Raw genomic sequence first — 20,182 nt, 5'->3', positions numbered from 1 at the left:
TTTGAAATCCTCCTTTCCATCAGGGGCAGAATGATATTTCAGTATACAGAATATGCTCTTAATATTGTTTAAAGTTGTGTTAAAAAGAACGACACTCTCATGCCCAGGCGAGTTGTTAATAGTGCATCGACAGCTAATCACAAATAGCTATTTATTGATATCTTGCAAATTGTGGTACATACATTTTATCCTAAAATTGTGGTTGTCCATTTGTATGTACAGTATGGCCACAGTCACAGTTTGCAGGCTGAACATTCAATACTGTAAATACAGGATTTTAAGAAGCAAAATCTTTTCTTAGGTTAAAGGACAAAAAATGATCATGACCTTTAACTGTTCATTTTGTTTTGTGTTTTCTAGAAATTTCAGACGTGTTTGTGCATGCCTATATAACAATCAAAGATGGAGACCTCTGATCTGGACACAGATAAAGGAACCCAGACTTCAACAATATGGTAACCAAATATACCTGTTTCCTGTTTATTTTACTCATTTTTTTTGTTCACTATTGGTTAAAAGGACATTCGAAGAAAAAATACAATAAAAATAAAAACTGCATCTTGATTGAGGTGCTTATGATGGATTTTATTTATTTATTTATTTATTTATTTTATAGCAATATTTCACACCAAATCACAGTACAACAAAACAAACAAAGAAAACAATCATCCCCTATTGCACATTTGGTCTGTCTTTCATTCTGAGTAAGTGCTGGAGGTTTGTCTGGGTCTTCTACAGGATAAGTATATACCGTAAACAACATCCCAGAGAGAGACATTTTGTCTAATAAAGATGTTGTGCAAGGCAATACAGGATAGTACTGTGTTGCATTTCTTATGTGTTTCCACTTGCCTGTAGTCAAGACATTCACACCACTCTTCAGAAGTATTAAATTGCACACCCTGTTTTGCTGTGGGTCCTGTTGAAGCATGCCTTCTCAGGTGTGTTTGAAACAAGAAAAAGGGTCATCAGCTAATGCACACAGTGGATACATCAGCCAGTGGATACACAACTAATATTCTCCTAACATTGAGAAGGAAATGCACATTGTAGACAGACGCAGGCCACTTCACCATGCAGTTTGTATGGTTGAAGCCAATGCCACCCATTTGCCTCTCTCCAGCTTTAGTTTGATGGACTCCAACTCCCTCTCATGAGGTGCTTATGAATGTAATTAATTTCCCCAATACTATTGAGCATGTTCCCTGTAAAGAAAAAAAAAATTGCACTTGCTCTAATTATGACTTGAAAGTAAATGATTTTACCAAGAGATAGAGAAAAGTTTTGATTCTACTAAGGACGTGTTTGAGAACGTTAGAATATAGTGGAAAAAAAATGTGTATAAGTCAGAGGTTAGGATTGGGAAAGAAATTCAACTCAATTCAATTTTATTTATATAGTGCTTTTAACAGTGCTTTTGGCAATCAAAGCAGCTTCACAAAATCAGAATGAGTCAGCAGGTGCAGAGGACAGAGGAGGACAGAGGGGGTCTGAGGGGGTCTGGACCACTGGGAGTACAGGAGCAGCATGTGTAGCTCCAAATTATCATGAAGTCAAATCCAGCTGGAGCTGGTCCTTCCCTGGATGTCATGTCTAGCGAGATAAGGAGGCGAACGGAGATGCAGGGTTAAGTATTTATGGTTTTATTAGCCACTTACAGTTCATGTAACAGAAAACAAGAGAAAACAGGTGTGACACTGGATGTCTCAGAATCCTCCCTGGGTGGACCTCTGTCTACTGAAGCTGGCACAATCTCCAGATGCCTTGGGATTGGTAGAAAAATAAAGAACAGTTGGAAAGAATTAGCATAGTTGCCATTGATATTAGCAGCACTAGATGAGAGTGCGCATTTAGATGTACTGGAGTATGAGGTTATGGGATGAATTACATGTATGCCAAGTTAAAGAGGCGTGTCTTGAGTCTACTTTTAAACTGATAGACTGTGTCTAAGCCCCGAAGGCTATTCCAAAGCATAGAAGCTAAATATGAAAATTCCCTTCCCCCTTTGTAGATTTATGGAAACTACCAGAAGTCCAGAGTTTTGTGATAATTTGATATTTTTGATAGCGGTGGAGAGCACAAACAGCAGCCCGGTCCTCTCTTTGCTGGCATAGGTTTATTTTTATTTTTTATTATTATTATTGCTACTGAGTGTTTCTGCATATTGTTACCATATCAAGGCACTTAGGCAGAGCAAGATGAACTCCTCAGCGTTAGCGGTGCTGTATACCATACCAACTCGGCCATGATGTTTTCATCCCTTCGCAGTGTGATTGCTAGATCACCACCGGGAACTCTCGCGGCAGCAAACCGGAGGAGGAGACGCTGTGAGCAGGAGCAGAAGAGAGGCAGGCGTAAAGGCTAGGCTAAAGGCTAAGCCCTTCAAACCACTGCTTCCATCCATATTTCTCTCCAATGTCCGGTCAATCCTCTACAAGATGGATGAAATACGATTTGGGTTGACGACGCGGAGGTTCCTGGTAAATTGTTGCAGCATAATTTTTTACTAAGACCTGGCTGGATTGCACCATCCCAGATGCGGCTATTGGGCTGACCAGCTTCACCGTGCACCGAGCTAACAGGACAGCAGATTCGGGTAAGAAGGCCGACGGGGGACTTTGTATCTATATTAACAACTCCTGGTGCACACAGACCATGGTAATGGACAGATTCTGTTGTCCTGATGTGGAATTCATGCTGTTAAAATGTAGACCATTTTATCTTCCACGCGAATTTGCGTCTGTTTACCACCTGCCGCTAATGCTAAGCTAGCATTAACACAGTTACAAGATGGTATAAACAACAACCTGGCTGCACATCCGGTCAGTATCTTTATGTTGGCGGGCGATTTTAATCATGCTAACTTGAAGAGTGTCCTTCACAAATTTCATCGCAACGTGAAATGCGCAACCAGGAAAGATAAGACGTTGGATCACGTATACCCTAATATATCAGATGCATACAGTGTAGGTTACAGGTTTATTCCCATCTTGGCCTGTTTGACCATCTGTCACTTTTGCTACATCTAAAGTATACTACATGAAATAAAACTGCTGGACTAAATGTAAAGACCATGGCCTGATGATGCCATCCCTAGGCTCCAGGACTGCTTCGCCTCCACAGACTGGGATATATTCAAGGACCATGGATCCATCACACGTCTTTGAATGTATACATACACATATACATATACATACTTATCAGTCTTAGATCACATCAGTTAGTGTGGATAATGTGACATTCTGGAAGCAGGTGTGTGTGTCTCTTAATAAAAAACCCTGGATGACACACAACTTCCAACTGCTGATTAGAGCCAGGGATGCAGCATTTAAATCTGGTGACAGGACAGCATATTTTACTGCCAGGACGGCACTTAGGAGGGGCATTTAATATGAACGGCAAATTGATGGCAATTTTTACAACTCCACCAACTCCTGGCAGGTGTGGGAGGGAATTAGGGTGATAACGGACTATAAGAGAATGACACCTCTCTCTTTTAACAGCTGTGACACCCTAGTGGAGAATTTGAATAACTTTTATGCCAGCTTTGATTGGGGCGACAGAGATCCACCATTGCCCCGCCCTCCCTCCACTGATGCTGCCCTCATCTGAGCTACTGAGGCTGCTAAATGATTAGTCACCCCCCTCTCGGACCTTCCCCCTATCTATTTTTACATATCACACATCACTATTACAATAACATTGAACTGGACTTTGCGTTGATGCAGCACATGCAATGCATACATCCACACAGTACATAAATTTTTCTTGTGGTTCATGCCAACCACTGTGGTGCGTGGTGCGTGGTGGATTGTAACATGTCAGAAGACTGACTATCTACGTTGGAGCTAAACCATTTGTAAACCATTTGTAAATGGATTAATTAAATTATTGCTGATACAATACTGATGGTGATGGCCATGGTCCCAGGTGTATATATATATATATATATATATATATATATATATATATATATATACAGTATATACAATGAGGTCAATAAGTATTTGATCACCCAGTGATTTTGCAAGTTCTTTTAATTAGAAATCATGGAGGGGTCTACAATTTTCAGGTGCATTTCCACTGTGAGAGACAGAATCCAAAAAGAAAAATCCGGAAATCACATTGTATGATTTTTTAACTATTTATTTGTGAATAACTGTGTCAAATAAGTATTTGATCACTTGCTTATCAGCCAGATTTCTGACCCTTAAAGCCCAGTTTTGCTTTTAAATAGTCCATATGCTTCTTACGAAGCCACTCTTTGGTTTTTCCTGGTTGTGTGCTTTGGGTCATTGTCATGTTGAAAGACCCAGTCACGACTCATCTTTAATGCTCTGACTAAGGGAAGGAAGTTTTTGCCCAATATGTCACAATACATGGCCTGTTCATCCTCTCCTTAATACAGTGCAGTCGTCCTGTCCACTGTGCAGAAAAACACCCCCAGAGCATGATGCTTCCAGCCCCATGCTTCACTGTAGGTATGGTATTATTGGGTTGAGACTCATCATTATAGTTTTGTAGAACTACTTTTTTTGTCCACAGTGTACAGCAGAAAGCAGGAGACAAAAATAAAAAGATCACCACAGATACAGGGTAAGATCAAAGTCAACACCACAACGGTGACACTGAGATGACTAAATTAAAATAATCCTTTCCTACATTACTGCATAGAATTACAGAACAGCATAAAGTAGTATAAGACACAGCAAATGTAACTATGGCGATTTAACTGTGAGTAGTAAACAGCCACAAGAACTATGATGTTAAAGTCATGTTAATGACATCTGTGTATCACACCATCTACTTCACCATATTACAGGCCTGACCCAGAACCTGCTGTGAAGGAATTCCAGGAACAGTTCAAAGTAAATTTGCTGAAAATTTTGGAGTGTTTAAATGATGTGATGATAAACCAGGAAAACCGAATACCAATCAATGACATCCACATGGAGGTCTACATCACAGAGGGAGACAGTGACATCAATCAAGAACATGAGGTGAGACAGACTGAGGCAGCGTCCAGGACAACAACACCAGAGGAAACACCAATCAAATGCAATGACATCCTTAACCCGTTCTCTGAAGAAGATAAACCCATTAGAACTGTTTTGACGAAGGGGGTCCCTGGAATTGGAAAAACAGTCTCTGTGCAGAAGTTCATTTTGGATTGGGCTGAAGGGAAAGAAAATCAGGACATCCACCTCATATTTCCACTTCCTTTCAGAGAGCTGAATCTGATGAAGGAGCAGAAACTGAGTCTGATGGAGCTCCTTCATGTCTGTTTTAAGGAAACAAAAGTAATAGAAATGTCCATATTGAAAAAGGTTCTGTTTATTTTTGATGGATTGGATGAGTGCTGTTTTCCTCTCGATTTCCAGAACACAATAAGAGTGTGTGATGTAACTGAATCAGTATCAGTGCCTGTGCTGCTGATAAACCTGATCAAAGGGAATCTGCTTCCCTCTGCTCTCATCTGGATCACCGCCCGACCAGCAGCAGCTGATCAAATCCCCTCTGAGTGTGTTGATCGAGTCACACAGGTCCGAGGGTTCAATGATGCACAGAAGGAGGAGTACTTCAGGAAGATGATCAGTGATCAGAGCCTGGCCCATACCATCATCACACACCTGAAGTCATTAAGAAGCCTGTACATCATGTGCTCCATCCCAGTCTTCTGCTGGATTTCAGCCACTGTTCTAGAGACAATGTTGGGTAAAGCAAAGAGTGGAGAGATCCCCAAGACTCTGACTCAAATGTACACACACTTCCTCATCATTCAAATAAACATCATAAGAGAAAACTACTCAGAGAAGCAGGAGAGTGATAAAGAAATGCTTCTTAACCTGGGACGACTGGCTTTTCAGCAGTTGAAGAAAGGCAACTTGATCTTCTATGAAGAAGACCTGAGAGAGTGTGGCATTAATGTGAGAGAAGCAGCAGTGTACTCAGATGTGTGTACGCAAATTTTCAGAGAGGAGTTTGGCCTTCACCAGAGTAAAGTGTACTACTTTGTTCATCTGAGTGTTCAGGAGTATCTTGCAGCTCTGTATGTGCACCTGATGTTCATGAGGGAAAAGAGAAATGTTCTTCAACAGCATCAGTCTTTAGAACTAAAAGAAATTACAATCTCAGATGTCCATAAGAGTGCTGTAGATCAGGCATTGCAGAGTGAGACTGGACATCTGGACATTTTCCTTCGCTTTCTTCTGGGTCTTTCACTTGAGCCCAATCAGGATCTCTTACATTTCTTTGTAACACAGATTAAATGTAATTTAGAGAGCAAAGAGGAAACAGTTCAATACATTAAAAATCAGATCAGTAGAGATCCTCCTACAGAGAAATCCATCAATCTGTTCCACTGTCTAAATGAACTGGGTGATGATTCTCTAGTAGAGGAAATCCAACAATACCTGAAATCTGGAAAACAAAGTGAACTCACTTCTTCTCAGTGGTCTACTCTGGTGTTTGTGTTACTGACATCAGCACATGAACTGGAGGAATTTGACCTGAGTAAATATACGACTCCAGACAACATATCAGATTGGGTTCTTGTGAAGGTGATGCCTGTGGTCGCAGCATCTAGAAAAGCAATGTAAGTAAAAATTAATGTAATATTAAGTAAGGATATGTTGTATAATGTTGTACTGTTTCAAATTTAGAGCTACAGAAAATGAAATCACTCTTACAAATGTACTGTTTGTGGTGTTTTGACCTTTCAGGTCATACAGAGTGATGTTAAAAATAATAGATGACAAGCAGATGACAAACAGTGTGATTTATCAAAATGGAAAATTATTTTTGAAAGAATAAGGAAACATGTGAATGACACACAGAAAAAAATGTATGAAGGTCATCTGCTGTTATTTGCGAAGAAAACATATGTCTCAGTGGCTAACAATAGCTAGCTAGCTGAATTAATTCCACTATGTTTCTGTCTAATATTTTTGCAATTTATAATGATCGTGTCCTAAAAGACTGTCTGTGAGTAGACCAGATTCTATTAATATAATTTGTATGTGTCATGGGAATTAATTGAAGACTTAGGCTATAGTTTCAGAAGATAACAACTTTATTAGCTGTTCAACAAAGCCGGGAGGGTCTGCAGAGCCACCCCAATCTCTATACTGCTTTCCCTTTAAATACTCTACAATGGAACTTATTCAGTATGCAGTAATGTCATACGCAACAGCTGGGTTTCCTTAAATTCTCCCATTCTATGTATATCTTAAATTCCTGGGCAAGCACATTCCAGGCCTTAAATGTTAAGCTTTTGCATGTAAGATTCCCCATTCTATGTATAGCTCAAATTCCTAGGCAAGCACATCTCAGATCTACTACAGCAAATGTCGATTATATCCTGATGGGGTACCTTTTATTTCTTAAAGAGGTCATATTATGCCATTTTAAAGGTTGCTAATATCGCTTATTGAGTCTCTTAAAACAGGTTTACATGTATGCAAGGTCAAAAAACACTTTAGTTTTCTCCAAAAATAGATTTAATTATACCCCTATTTCTAAATGATTCGTAAACGACTTGTGTGAAGCAGTTCGAAAATTCAGTCTGTTTAAACCCCTTTTTTCCAGAAAAACGAAACGTCCATAACCATAACTGAACGACAGCTCTGGAGACCCGTCAATACATGGAAAAGATGGCATCGGTTTTACCGTGTAACAACCAGCTAATTTAATATTAACTGTGGCTACAAAAATCGAGAGATCTTTTATCTTTGTGTGGTGTTGCGTTAAAAGGCCGGAAAAAGGTGCACAACAACCAAACAAAGATATAAACAATATTTATAAACTACATATAATAACCGGTATGTGTGCGAGTAAGTGGAAAATGTCCAAAGTCCGTTTTGATTGTATGTGTATTAGAGGAGTATGGTTCGGTCTCACTCCGGTTAATGAAGTCAGAGAGGCCAATGACGGAGGATGAGAAGTCTGTGAAAGTCCGTATGTCCAGTCAAATATAATCCAGTTAAAAAATCTTCGAAAGAAAATGATCCATAGCAATCTCTCCTTCTCGTCCAAACAAATAACACCAGCGCTGGTCCACCATTACTACTCATGCATTTTGTGTGTGCATGTGTGTGTAATGTGCAAAGTGCGTATGCGAAGTGCACATGCTTTCTTTTTTTCCTTCCGGCATTTTTTCCCTTGGGGCTTGCCGTAGATAGGCATGCACACTTCGTGAATGTTAAGTTCAGTTTTGGTGAATGGTGAAAAATAAACAGTTAAAAAGGATTTTGTGTGCTCTGTTTTTTTTATTGTTTTTCTATATTTTATATAGTGGTTAAGCAAACACGGCAAGGATGCTCGGTCACATTAACAAGAGTGTGGTAACGTTAACTGTAAGATGGCGGGCAAGTTGTTCGTGACGTAGAATGTGGGCAGGCAAGTTGTTCGTGGCGTAGAACGTGGGCGGACATTATGCAAATATGTTACGGAGTGACGTGGAGCCGTAACAGAGAAAGATTCGAATTGCTAACGACTCGTTTAGGCGAATGTAAGCTGACTCTTTTTTTTTATAGACAAAAACTTTATTTATCGTGCACTGTCAGCATCACAGATAGTGCAGATAGTTTATGTTCACATACAGCTACATGACACACTGCATGAAAGATCATATTTAAAAAGGATTACAGGGGCACTTTAAAATAAGTAAAATCATAATAAAACTTAGTCCCATATATGTAGCACGGGTTTGATAACACAAGATGTAATAATGAAAGTAAGAGCCCTTGTGCAGGGCTTCAGAGGGTGTCAGTGAAATAGTAGTGTGTGAGAGTGCTTATGAAAACATACCGGAAGACGTTCCTGTGTGAAGATAATGTGGGTTATCTGAAGCATGCCACCTTAGCTTTGCCAGGGTTGAAGCCACCTGCCACAAGCATATTTACAAATAATTATACACTCAGAGAGTAAATATATGATAAAGGGCAGTGGGACTAAATCAGGACCTTTTAGAACACCAAGCTTCACTTCATAATGTATAGATGCGTCACCACTCAGATCTACAAACGGATAATGATCTGTCAAATAAGACTCACTGTTTAAGCACTTAAGTGTTTGGTGATTATAATTTATATATTTATATACAGAGAAGGATTCAATTAATTTGCCCTGGTTCATTATATATGATTGTATTTCCTTCAGTATCACTTGTGGTACAATTAATAGGAGAAGTTGGACAGCTCTTAACTCAGTGCTCATCTCAAAAACCATCAGTCTGAGAGAGCTGCATTTGAGTGTGAGTGCAATTGATCTGTCTCAGAATGAACTAGGAGACTCAGGAGTGAAGCGTCTCTCTGCTGTACTGGAGGATCCTCACTGTAAAGTAGAAACACTGAGGTAAGATCATCTCGCTGAATGCTACTGAAACTTTCTACACAGTACAACTAGCAGGACATACATTAGTCATTAAGTAAAATTTACCTCTCAAATGCACTAAAGAAGTAATGAAGTTTGCTGACAATAAGAATAATGTGCATTTGATCCCCCTGTGATTTTGCAAGTTCTTTTACTTAATTTTCAGCATAGGTGCATTTCCGCTGTGAGAGAAAATCTGGAAATCACATGTATGATTTTTTTAACAATTTATTTGTGAATTACTGTGTCAAATAAGTATTTGATCACTTGCTTATCAGCAAGTTTTAAATAGTCCATATGCTTCTTACGGAGCCACTCCTTGGTTTTCCTGTCTGTATGCTTTGTGTCATTGTTATGTTCGAAGACCCAGCCACGACTGTGCTCTGGTCTCTGCTCTGACTGAGGGAAGGAGGTTTTTGCCCAATATGTCACAATACATGGCCCCGTTCATCCTCTCCTTAATACAATACAGTCGTCCTGTCCCCTGTGCAGAAAAACACCCCCAGAGCATGATGCTTCCAGCCCCATGCTTCACTGTAGGTATGGTATTATTGAAATGATACTCATCATTCTTCTTTCTTCAAACACGGCGAATGGAGTTAAGACCAAAAAGTCTTATCTGACCACAGGACTTTCTCCCATGACTCCTCTGGATTATCCAGATGGTCCCTGGCAAACTTCAGACGGGCCTGAACATGGGCTGACTTAAGCAGGGGAAAATTCTGTGCGATGCAAGATTTTAAACCATGACGTCTTAGTGTATTACTGATAGTAGCCTTGGAAACGATGGTCCCAGCTCTCTTCACGGCATTGACCAGCTCCTCCCGTGTAGTGCTGGGCTGATTCTTCACCATTCTTAGCATCATTGATACCCCATGTCTCTACAGTACTTAGACTTTGCGTCTTGAGTCGTGGTTTAAAGATAGTCAAAGTCTCTGCTGTACGGACATCTAGTGGAAGTTCGTTCCACCACCTAGATGCCAGAACAGAAAAGAAGAAATTTAGAATCGTGAACAGAGTGTAGCAGGACTATTTAAAAGCGAAATAACAGGTCTTTGAGGGTCAGAAAGTGATCAAATACTTATTTGACACAGTAATTCACAAATAAATTGTTAAAAAAAAATCATACAATATGATTTCCGGATTTTTCTTTTTAGATTTTGTCTCTCACAGTGGAAATGCACGTATGCTGAAAATTGTAGACCCCTCTATGATTTCTAAGTTAGCGAACTTGCAAAATCACAAGGTGATCAAATACTTATTGACCTCACTGTATAGTGTATGTAAACATAATTTGTGTTTAATTAAGCTTAAATACTTTTTAAAATACTTTTGCAGCCTTAGTGCTGTTCATGTCTATAACTCTCTCTCTTATTGGTCATGATAAAAGTGAAACAAGCCAACATGAGAATCGCTGGTCTGTGGGTAGGAGGTGTGTCAATCATGCAACCTATTAATGATGTTTTCAGTGTATTTTCCCTTTTCACAGGTTAATGGTAAAGGTGTGAACACACTCTTATAAAAATATAAAATCAAGATTAAATCTGATGAAGAGTGTGGCATTGTGTCTCTGCAGGTTGTTTAATTGTGGAATCTCAGCTGAAGGCTGTGCTGCTCTGGCTTCAGCTCTGAAATCAAACCCCTCACACCTGAGAGAACTGCAACTGTCTAATAATAACCTAGGGGATTCAGGAGTGAAACATCTCTGTGCTTTACTGGAAAACTCTCACTGTAAACTGGAAAAACTGGGGTAAAATTACCTCACTGAGACTCACATGACATGCTCATCAAGATATTACATTTTCTAAAATTTAAGCTGTAGTAGAGCTTTTCTGCACCTTTTGGTGTTTATGTAAAAACAAACCACAGTCCAGAGTCCTACCAGATAGTGCTGCTATACACTACGCCTCTAGACAATAATCTAAGTAATATCATTTATAATTGCAGCTTTAATTCAGACTTTAACAGGTGATGTATATCTATTGATGAAGACTGTGTCTTTGCAGGTTGCATGACTGTGATATCTCAGATGAAGGCTGTGCTGCTCTGACTTTGGCTTTGAGCTCAAACCCCTCAAACCTCAGAGAACTGGATCTGTCATGGAATAAAATAGGAGACACAGGAATGAATTGCCTCTCTGCTGTCCTGAAAAATCCTCACTGTAATCTGGAGACACTGAGGTAAGATCACTTATTTGAGAGTCAAGTGCTCCTCAATAAGGCACATTCTCTAATAGTGAGGCTGAACAAGAAACAACATCAACATATTCTTTTTAAAAATAAAGGGTATGCTTTTCCCGACCCTGAATACAAGATAAAGTGGTATAGATGATGAAGAGAAAACCCAGTTGATAAAGAAGGCATAAATGTGTCTCTGCAGGTTAATGTGCTGTGGTGTCTCAGATGAAGGCTCTGCTGCACTGGCTTCGGGTTTGAAATCAAACCCTTTATACCTGAGACAACTGAATTTCTCAAAGAATTGTCTCAGAGACTCAGGAATAAAGTTCTTTTCTGCTGTACTGGAGAATCCTCATTGTAAACTGGAGACACTGAGGTAAGATCACCTCTCTGAGAGTCACATGACCTCCTCGGTAACATACATTTTCTAATAGTAAGACTGAAGCAGAGCTTTTAGTTTCCTCATCAGTCTCCTGACTCAGACCATTTCTTTTTACTGCACTTTAATGATTAGTTGCAGATATACATATGCGAGAACCTACAGTGCAAAACATGACTTAATATGTATATTAATATATTAAATAACTAATCATGCAAAATTGTACCTGGAACCATGACTACCATCAGTATTGACATCAGTGAGATGGCAACTCTACTTCTCATCCCTTTGTACTCAGCAATACCACTTTTCACAGCTAGTAAATAGGCAACATGGTCTTCAGCTGGGGAATTTCATGCATTTATTTTAACAATAATACAGTAGTAGTGTTATTATATAGGGTCTGCTCAGAAAGTATCGAGTCATAGTTAATATTAGAAGAATGGTGAATCGGCCATTGATATAACCTGGCAACCAAAGAGGGTAGACTGGAATGCGCAAGTGCGCAAAGGTGTTAAGGTTAAACATTCCTCCGTGAAAGCTATCTGTATAATTCAGAAGGCTTTCAGGCATGATGTAATGTTTACACAGATAAATCAGCCCCCCCCTTACAGGGTAGATTTGCCTCCCTGCAACTAAAACCACCTTTGAAGGGGAAGAGATTTCAAACCGTCGACAATACGATAAATCAGCTGATGGTGATTACAGCAAAGAATTTTACAGAGTGTTTTGAACATTGAAAGAGACGCTGAGAAAAGTGTGTAAGGTCATCCACGGTGCATACATTAAAGGGGACTGAGGACATTAACACTACAGTGGCTTGCAAAAGTAGTCAGCCTCCTTGAACTTTTCCACATTTTGTCACATTACAGCCACAAACATGAATCAATTTTATTGGAATTCCACATGAAAGACCAATACAAAGTGGTGTACACGTGAGAAGAGGAACGAAAATAACTGAAAAGTGGGGTGTGCGTAATTATTCAGCCCCCTGAGTCAATACTTTGTAGAACCACCTTTTGCTGCAATTACAGCTGCCAGGCTTTTAGGGTATGTCTCTATTAGCTTTGCACATCTAGAGACTGAAATCCTTGCCCATTCTTCTTTGCAAAAGAGCTCCAGCTCAGTCAGATTAGATGGACAGCGTTTGTGAACAGCAGTTTTCAGATCTTGCCACAGATTCTCGACTGGATTTAGATCTGGACTGAGCCATTCTAACACATGGATATGTTTTGTTTTAAACCATGCCATTGTTGCCCTGGCTTTATGTTTAGGGTCGTTGTCCTGCTGGAAGGTGAACCCTCACCCCAGTCTGAAGTCTTTTGCAGACCCCAAGAGGTTTTCTTCTAAGATTGCCCTGTATTTGGCTCCATCCATCTTCCCATTAATTCTGACCAGCTTCCCTGTCCCTGCTAAAGAGAAGCACCCCCAGAGCATGATGCTGCCACCACCATATTTAAATCATTACGCACACCCCACTTTTCAGTTATTTTCGTTCCTCTTCTTATGTGTACACAACTTTGTATTGGTCTTTCACGTGGAATTCCAATAAAATTGATTCATGTTGTTGGCTGTAAAGTGACAAAATGTGGAAAAGTTCAAGAGGGCCAAATACTTTTGCAAGCCACCGTATGTACAATGTTTCTTGTTTCTTCTTCAATACATGTACATAATATATAGAAACAAGAAAATGACAAAACCTTATACAAGGTCTGTCTGGAAAGAATCCATCCATTCAATATGAAAAATATCCTTGAATCTTAGAGCAGGCAACTTTTTGGCTGCACAGTGTACTTCGCATTATCTTAATTGTATGTGTGATAATGTTCGTTTCTGGTCAAATGAATTCCTGCTTTTGGTGTGAATGTCTGAAGCTCCCATCTGTGTGCCTCAATTGATTTACATCAGACCGAGCTATTTTTTTCCAATCTGTATAGATGTGAGCCTGCTAACAAAAGGTATTCCCTTTCTGCTGTTGTAACCCACCTGCCTCAGGGTTAGATGTATTATTCTCTCTTAGAATATTTCCTGCTCATAACTGTAGTACAGAGTGGTTATCTGAGTTACTGCAGCCCTTCTGGCAGCTTGAACCAGTGTGTGTCTTTGTATGCCTCCCTAATCAACAAGCCATTTCTGTGTGCAGAATTGTTGAAAATGAAAATGCCAGGAAATTAGCAGTGACGGAAAAACTCAAACCAGCCTGTCTGGTATCAACATCTTATTTTCCCAGTCTAGTGTTTGATATTAACATTTCTAAAAGCTTGTATCTGCAGGATTTTATGCACCGCACTGCTGCCAGTCAATTGGCTAATTAGAAAGTTGCATAAATGAGTAGGTCTACTGGTGTTACTAATAAAGTGTTCAGTATTTCACACTGAAAGTAAATATTGAACCAAGATTAAAGTGTCGTCGTGTCTCTGCAGGTTGTTTCAGTGTGATCTCACAGGTGAAGGCTGTGCTGCTCTGGCCTCAGCTCTGATATTAAACCCCTCACATATGAAAGAACTGCATCTGTCTGAGAATAATCTAGGAGACTCAGGAGTGAAGCATCTCTCTGCTCTACTGGAGAATACTCACTGTAAGCTAGAGGCATTGAGGTAAGATAATATCACATGACCTCCTTTTCTTCCATAAGACATATTCTCTAATAGGGAGACTGATGGGAGACTTCTTTCTCAGGACATTGGCGATGAAGATGCACAGTTTTACAGTAAAAATGCCCTGAATAGGAATCCTAAATTCAGGATTTGTCCTCATTTTGGCAAATTATTATTCTAATACACACAGTATTGTCTATATCAAAATGCTTAATTTGAAATCCACTATACTGTATATTTGTGTGTTAAAAAGTGTGATATGCAGCCGCCAGATGTGCAGTGATTGAAAAATATCTTTTTTTAGCCAAGCTATATGGGCACTAAATATACAATCATAACAATAAATGATGCAATTTTGCACAGTCTACAGTCACTTTACTCGTAAAAGGAGCGTTACTCGTTACTTGTCACTATACCTGTCACACAAACTATTGTGTTTGCACAATACATTGCGCATATTTATTCTGATGCTTATTGTTATTGTGACCCCTCCTTTTTTTAAAAAAAAATCTGCACAGTCTGGAGTCGCTGCAAATACATTTCACTCCTGTTGTATTTAACGCGTTTTTGGAGAATGTTGAAGTCAAGGAAAGGAGGTTTACACTCTGTTGCTTCCATTGCAGTCACTCCAGCTGTACTCAATGACGAGTCTGTGTTGCTTAATATCTACAATATGTTCTTCAAACAGTGTGTTAAATACTTATTAAAACAATGTGTGATACTGTGATATAAGCGTGGTAGTGAAGAAATGACATTACAAAACTTAAAATATCAATAAGCAAATTGTTTAGAAGAGACATGGGATGCACATGGTGGGTGTGGAAAGCTGCTGCTGTTTTCTCTGCATATGTCCACTATTACTGTAATTACTAGGAGTTTCTGATGGACATGTGTTCAGTTAATTCATAAAACATCATTATACTGCGCTTACCAAACTGTAGAGGATGAGGCTGATGATTCTCTAAACCGAAGTTTTGTTTTGTTTGCATTTGCTTTGTTATTGTGTATAATGTTTCTCCTGAGCAAGGATAATCATTTTTATTAAAAAGGGTGCACCAAAACTCAACACAATCTAATTTGCTGCCTCTACTTTCTATTTGACTTTTTACAAAAAATTACAATTAAAACAGGAGTTTATATAATATAAAAAAATACTATATTTATTATTAAAACCGAACCAACATATCATTGATAATAAATTGCAGATTTAAATAACCACAAACACTACCACTTCATCTTTTATTCAGGGTTGCAGGGGGCCTGGAGCCCTTCCCAGAAGACTTGGGGCACAAGGTGGGGTACACCCTGGACAGGGTGCCAATCCATCGCAGTGCACACGCAGACACTCACATACTATAGGCAATTTGGGAATGCCAGTTAGCCTAATCTGCAGGTCTTTAGACTGTGGGAGGAAACCAGACTTACCTGTAGGAAACCCACCAAGCATGGGGAGAACATGCAAACAGAGACGGGATTATACTTGCCAGGAATTGAACCCAGGCCCTAGCGGTGCAAGGCGACATTTCTAACCACTACACCACCGTGCCGCCCAACCACAAACACATCTGCTGATTTATCCTTTGTGACAAATCTGTAGAAAGTGGAGTTATAGCTTTTTGTGAAATGACACCAAATGTACACTGATATAACCCAAACTATTTTTTCAAAAGATTGAGCAACTTGTGCTTTTAACACCCTTATGACTCAATGAAAAAACATTCCTATAAGTTTTCAGTACTTTGTTCTGAATTTAAAAACAAAACAAAACTGAAGTTATCTAATTTTGCTATCAAACTGTTCAAATATTCCTAAAAACTCACTAGTATCTATCAGTGACCAAAATCTTTAAAACAGAATGTGATAAACTCAGGAAGTTTACTGTGTGGCACTGTGTTTCTCTCTGCAGGTTGTGTCAGTGTGATGTCTCAGATGAAGGCTGTGCTGCTCTGGCTTCAGCTCTGAGATCAAACCCCTCACACCTGAGAGAACTGGAGCTGGTAAAGAATAAAATAGACGTCCCAGGGAGGAATCTTCTCACTGCTCTACGGGACGATGAAGGTTACAAACTAAAAGACCTGAGGTGAGTCGTGACTTTTTCTGATAAAGAAATAATAAAAAAGATCAAGCTTAGAGCATTCATTTGTTTGTTTCTCTTTTAGTTTCTATTACTATTTATAAGTTATTGTTTCTGACAATTGATTGCAATGCTGTTTCTTGTGTAAATCTGCTGATGGTCTTGTTAGTAACTTGTGCACTGATGTTAATGAGTGAAAAAAATGTCAATTATAGTTTAGAAACATGAATTAATAATGTTTCCCCTGGATCATGAAGTTCGTTTTTTTATATTTAGGCTGCAGTGAACTTGTGCGTGTGTGAAGAAGACTCATGTTCCTGCATTTCCATGTTGGGAATTATACACATAGGCTCATAGGCCAGTTGATGTGATTTTTTTCCAAAAATGGTCAACATCCTATGTTCACTATGAATACCATTAAGGATGAATATCACCTTTTCCCCGTCTATTTATATGTTTTTCCAGTGTAATGGTATAATTTTCCCCATGTATTTGTATGCTTTTTATTTTCAATATAATGGATTTTCCCCATGTATTTGTATGTTTTTTCCCTTTAATTTGTATGTGTTTCAAGTGTAATGGTATGTTTTTTTGTATGTATTTAAATTTTAAAACTATGGATAAAAATGCATGATATCCTATTTTTTAAAGATACACTTTATTTCAAATCTTACACGCATTGTTCACATGTGTACTTTAATTCTTTGCCCATTTATGAAATACTCTTATTCTTAACAATTCATTCACAGTACATAAGTGTTTTGTGGCTACATGTTTTTGAATATTTGGGATTTCTATGTAACCCATTGCATTAAGCTGTTAAACAGGACACCTTTATCTGTTTTGCTGAAGAATAAGCAAACTGGAAATAAATACTTACAGTAACTATAAATGACATTAAACACTTTATTTACAAATTAAGTAATGCTGTGTACAATTATTGGGTTTTGCCATTGCTGCACAATTTGGCCATATCTACCCTATTTTTAACACACACACACACACACATTATGTCCATGAAGAGAAATGTGTCCCTGTCCCCTGATTAAGATGTGCTCAGTGGTGTTCTTGAAAAGAGGGGTAAATACTTCTAAGCACTCACCTTCTTCTCAGGATGTAAAGCTGGTGTAGAAATCAGCTGATACACAGGCAGTTGATGATTTACACACAGTTCACTGTGAGAAGAAAAACACACAATCATACATATTATAAGGAGTATAAACATATATTTAATGACTTTATAATAGAATAGATAGAACCTGAACAAAAGCCCCTTTTCTTGACTGTTACATACATTGTGTAAGCACATAACTAACTATTCAGAAGATCTTTAGCTATGATAAAACCACTACATTATACAGCAGGATACATTATATGGCACTACAATAACACTGATGTGCTCCAATAAATTGCATACAACCATTCATTAACTATCTGTAGCATTACCCCATAACAGGAGCAGCTAAGAATTAGCCCAGGGATAATTAGCACTAGGCAACAGTTAATAGTCTGCTATCTTAGCTCTTTTAGTAAGCTAGTGCTTAGCATAATGATATTAACTTGCTTATAGAGTCATATTTGGACAGGCATTTTACACAAACAATGGAGCTAACTGTTTACATCACGTATATGTGTCCAAATACACTATTAAACTAATATATATTAATGAACAAGCTAGTTTTACTATGCTAAGCGCTGGAATGAAATTGTATTTAGCAAATGTGTTTCTTTTTATTTGATAAAAATATAAATGTGTGCATATTTACAAAACTTTAGCATAGATCGGGAGATGAGAAGCGTTAAGTATTATGAAAAATGGTGTTATATGATCCGATCTGAAAATTCTTATTTTGACCTAGGTGAGACACTTTTTTATTTATTTTATTTAAAAATTATTTACATTTACACAAATGATTGGGTGCTTGGAGTGTAATTTAAATAATTATGGCTATCTTCTCGATTAAAAAAAAAAACATGTACTGGAAAACAAATTTTGTAATAGTTTTATCATTATTTTCTTTTCTATTAAAGGTGTATATATATATATGAGTGTAATTTGGAGAAAGTAAATAATCAACTGTGCATAGATTAGCAGTAATCTGCAGTGTACAGTATATTTGTTTGTGACTAAAAATTATTTGTGTAGGAAAAAATATATACTTTTTCTTTGACACTGACAAGAATGAATAATATTGGTTGATATGTAAGACAGGATAAAGCAAAGCAAATTGAAAATATCAGCATATCTTATGAAAATGCAAGCCCACATTCCTTGGACAGTAGTGTAGTTATTCCATGCATACCTAATATCACTCACTCACTCACTCACTCACCATCTATACCGCTTTATCCTGTATTTATAAAATATTATACACATTAATCTCCTTTGAACCGTTGATATTGAGATGTATCTTCGACTTCTCCTCTGTAAAGCTTCATAACATAATCTACTCATTCTGCTTCACTTCTTTTTATGCCTATATTCTTTTTCTTGTTTAATGTTGATTAGGATCCAGCTGTTGCATTATCATCACTCTAAAAAATCTCCTCACTGTTACTTTTGCTTTATATGCAGTTCACTAGGCCTGCCTCTCTAAGATACTACTAATAGTAGTAATAGTACAGTACTAATTTAATTTCTACTTTAAACCTCTGCTTCTAATTTATAGAATCTCTTTTTATTTCAGTCCCTCTCATCCCTGCTTGTTGTAGCTGTTTGATCATCTCTTTTCTTTCTGCATGTTCGTATATTTATTATATGACTCAATAACATCTTTTACAGTTTCCTTTCCCTGACAGTATTGACACTGTCCTGATGGATGCTTCCCTATAATGTTTAATGTGCTGTTGAGATTACCGAGGACCTATCTTCAATAGCAATTATTACCTAATCTTTGTCTTCTTCTTTAGTGCTAATGTCATAGCATGGAATATGTGATAATTTCATTACTGTATGTCTAAAAGATTTACAATACATCATATGTGGTAAGCCAGTTTGTTGTCTACAACCAGACCAAAGTCAGAATGTTCACTCACCAGTCTCAAACCAGAAACCATATGATGCTGTCAATTTTGTCTGATCTTTTCACACACTTGTCTCCACTGTCAGGTGAAATGAAGACTGACTGACTGGGCCTTCCTCAGAAAAAAACCCTACAGCGGATAGTGAGGACAGCGGAGAAGATCATCGGGGTCTCTCTCCCCTCTATTGAAGACATCTACACCACACGCTGCATCCGCAAAGCCACCAGCATTGTGGCTGATCCGACACACCCCTCTCACACACACTTCACACTCCTGCCATCTGGAAAAAGGTACCGAAGCATTCGGGCCTCACATCCAGACTGTGCAACAGCTTTTTTCCACAAGCCATCCATCTCCTCAACAAAAAGGGACTGAACTGATAAACACACACACACAAACATTATCACTCAGCTTAACTCAACTACATCAAAACATCAATACATCAAAACATTGAGACTGGACTGACTAATCAACACAAGCGCAGACACACTGACCTACACCACCAAACTATCGTACACACCAACCTGTAAATGCTTCACTGTTTATCTCTTTTGCACAA

General features: G+C 38.4%; 1 protein-coding gene across 18 annotated transcripts in view; it reads left to right on the top strand.

Moving 5' to 3' along the window:
• The window catches only part of LOC128515950 (NACHT, LRR and PYD domains-containing protein 12-like), a 32,912-nt gene extending 15,396 nt beyond the window's left edge, over positions 1–17,516 (top strand). For 12 of the 18 annotated variants that reach the window (XM_053490226.1, XM_053490232.1, XM_053490233.1 and 9 more), the window contains 10 exons: positions 361–455; positions 4,546–4,596; positions 4,823–6,595; positions 9,160–9,354; positions 10,949–11,122; positions 11,379–11,552; positions 11,752–11,925; positions 14,352–14,525; positions 16,432–16,605; positions 16,876–17,516. In XM_053490226.1, coding sequence (XP_053346201.1) covers positions 403–455; positions 4,546–4,596; positions 4,823–6,595; positions 9,160–9,354; positions 10,949–11,122; positions 11,379–11,552; positions 11,752–11,925; positions 14,352–14,525; positions 16,432–16,605; positions 16,876–16,885 — 2,952 coding nt within the window. In that variant the 5' untranslated portion in view covers positions 361–402 and the 3' untranslated portion in view covers positions 16,886–17,516. The other 6 variants (XM_053490240.1, XM_053490237.1, XM_053490236.1 and 3 more) reach the window with 3 other exon arrangements.
• Positions 17,517–20,182: the final 2,666 nt, after the last annotated feature.

The sequence above is a fragment of the Clarias gariepinus genome, chromosome 28 (assembly GCF_024256425.1).
Source record: "Clarias gariepinus isolate MV-2021 ecotype Netherlands chromosome 28, CGAR_prim_01v2, whole genome shotgun sequence".
In the NCBI taxonomy this organism is placed as follows: Eukaryota; Metazoa; Chordata; class Actinopteri; order Siluriformes; family Clariidae; genus Clarias; species Clarias gariepinus.
Note: the sequence above shows the minus strand (reverse complement) of the source record. Positions and strands in the feature narration are given on the sequence as shown.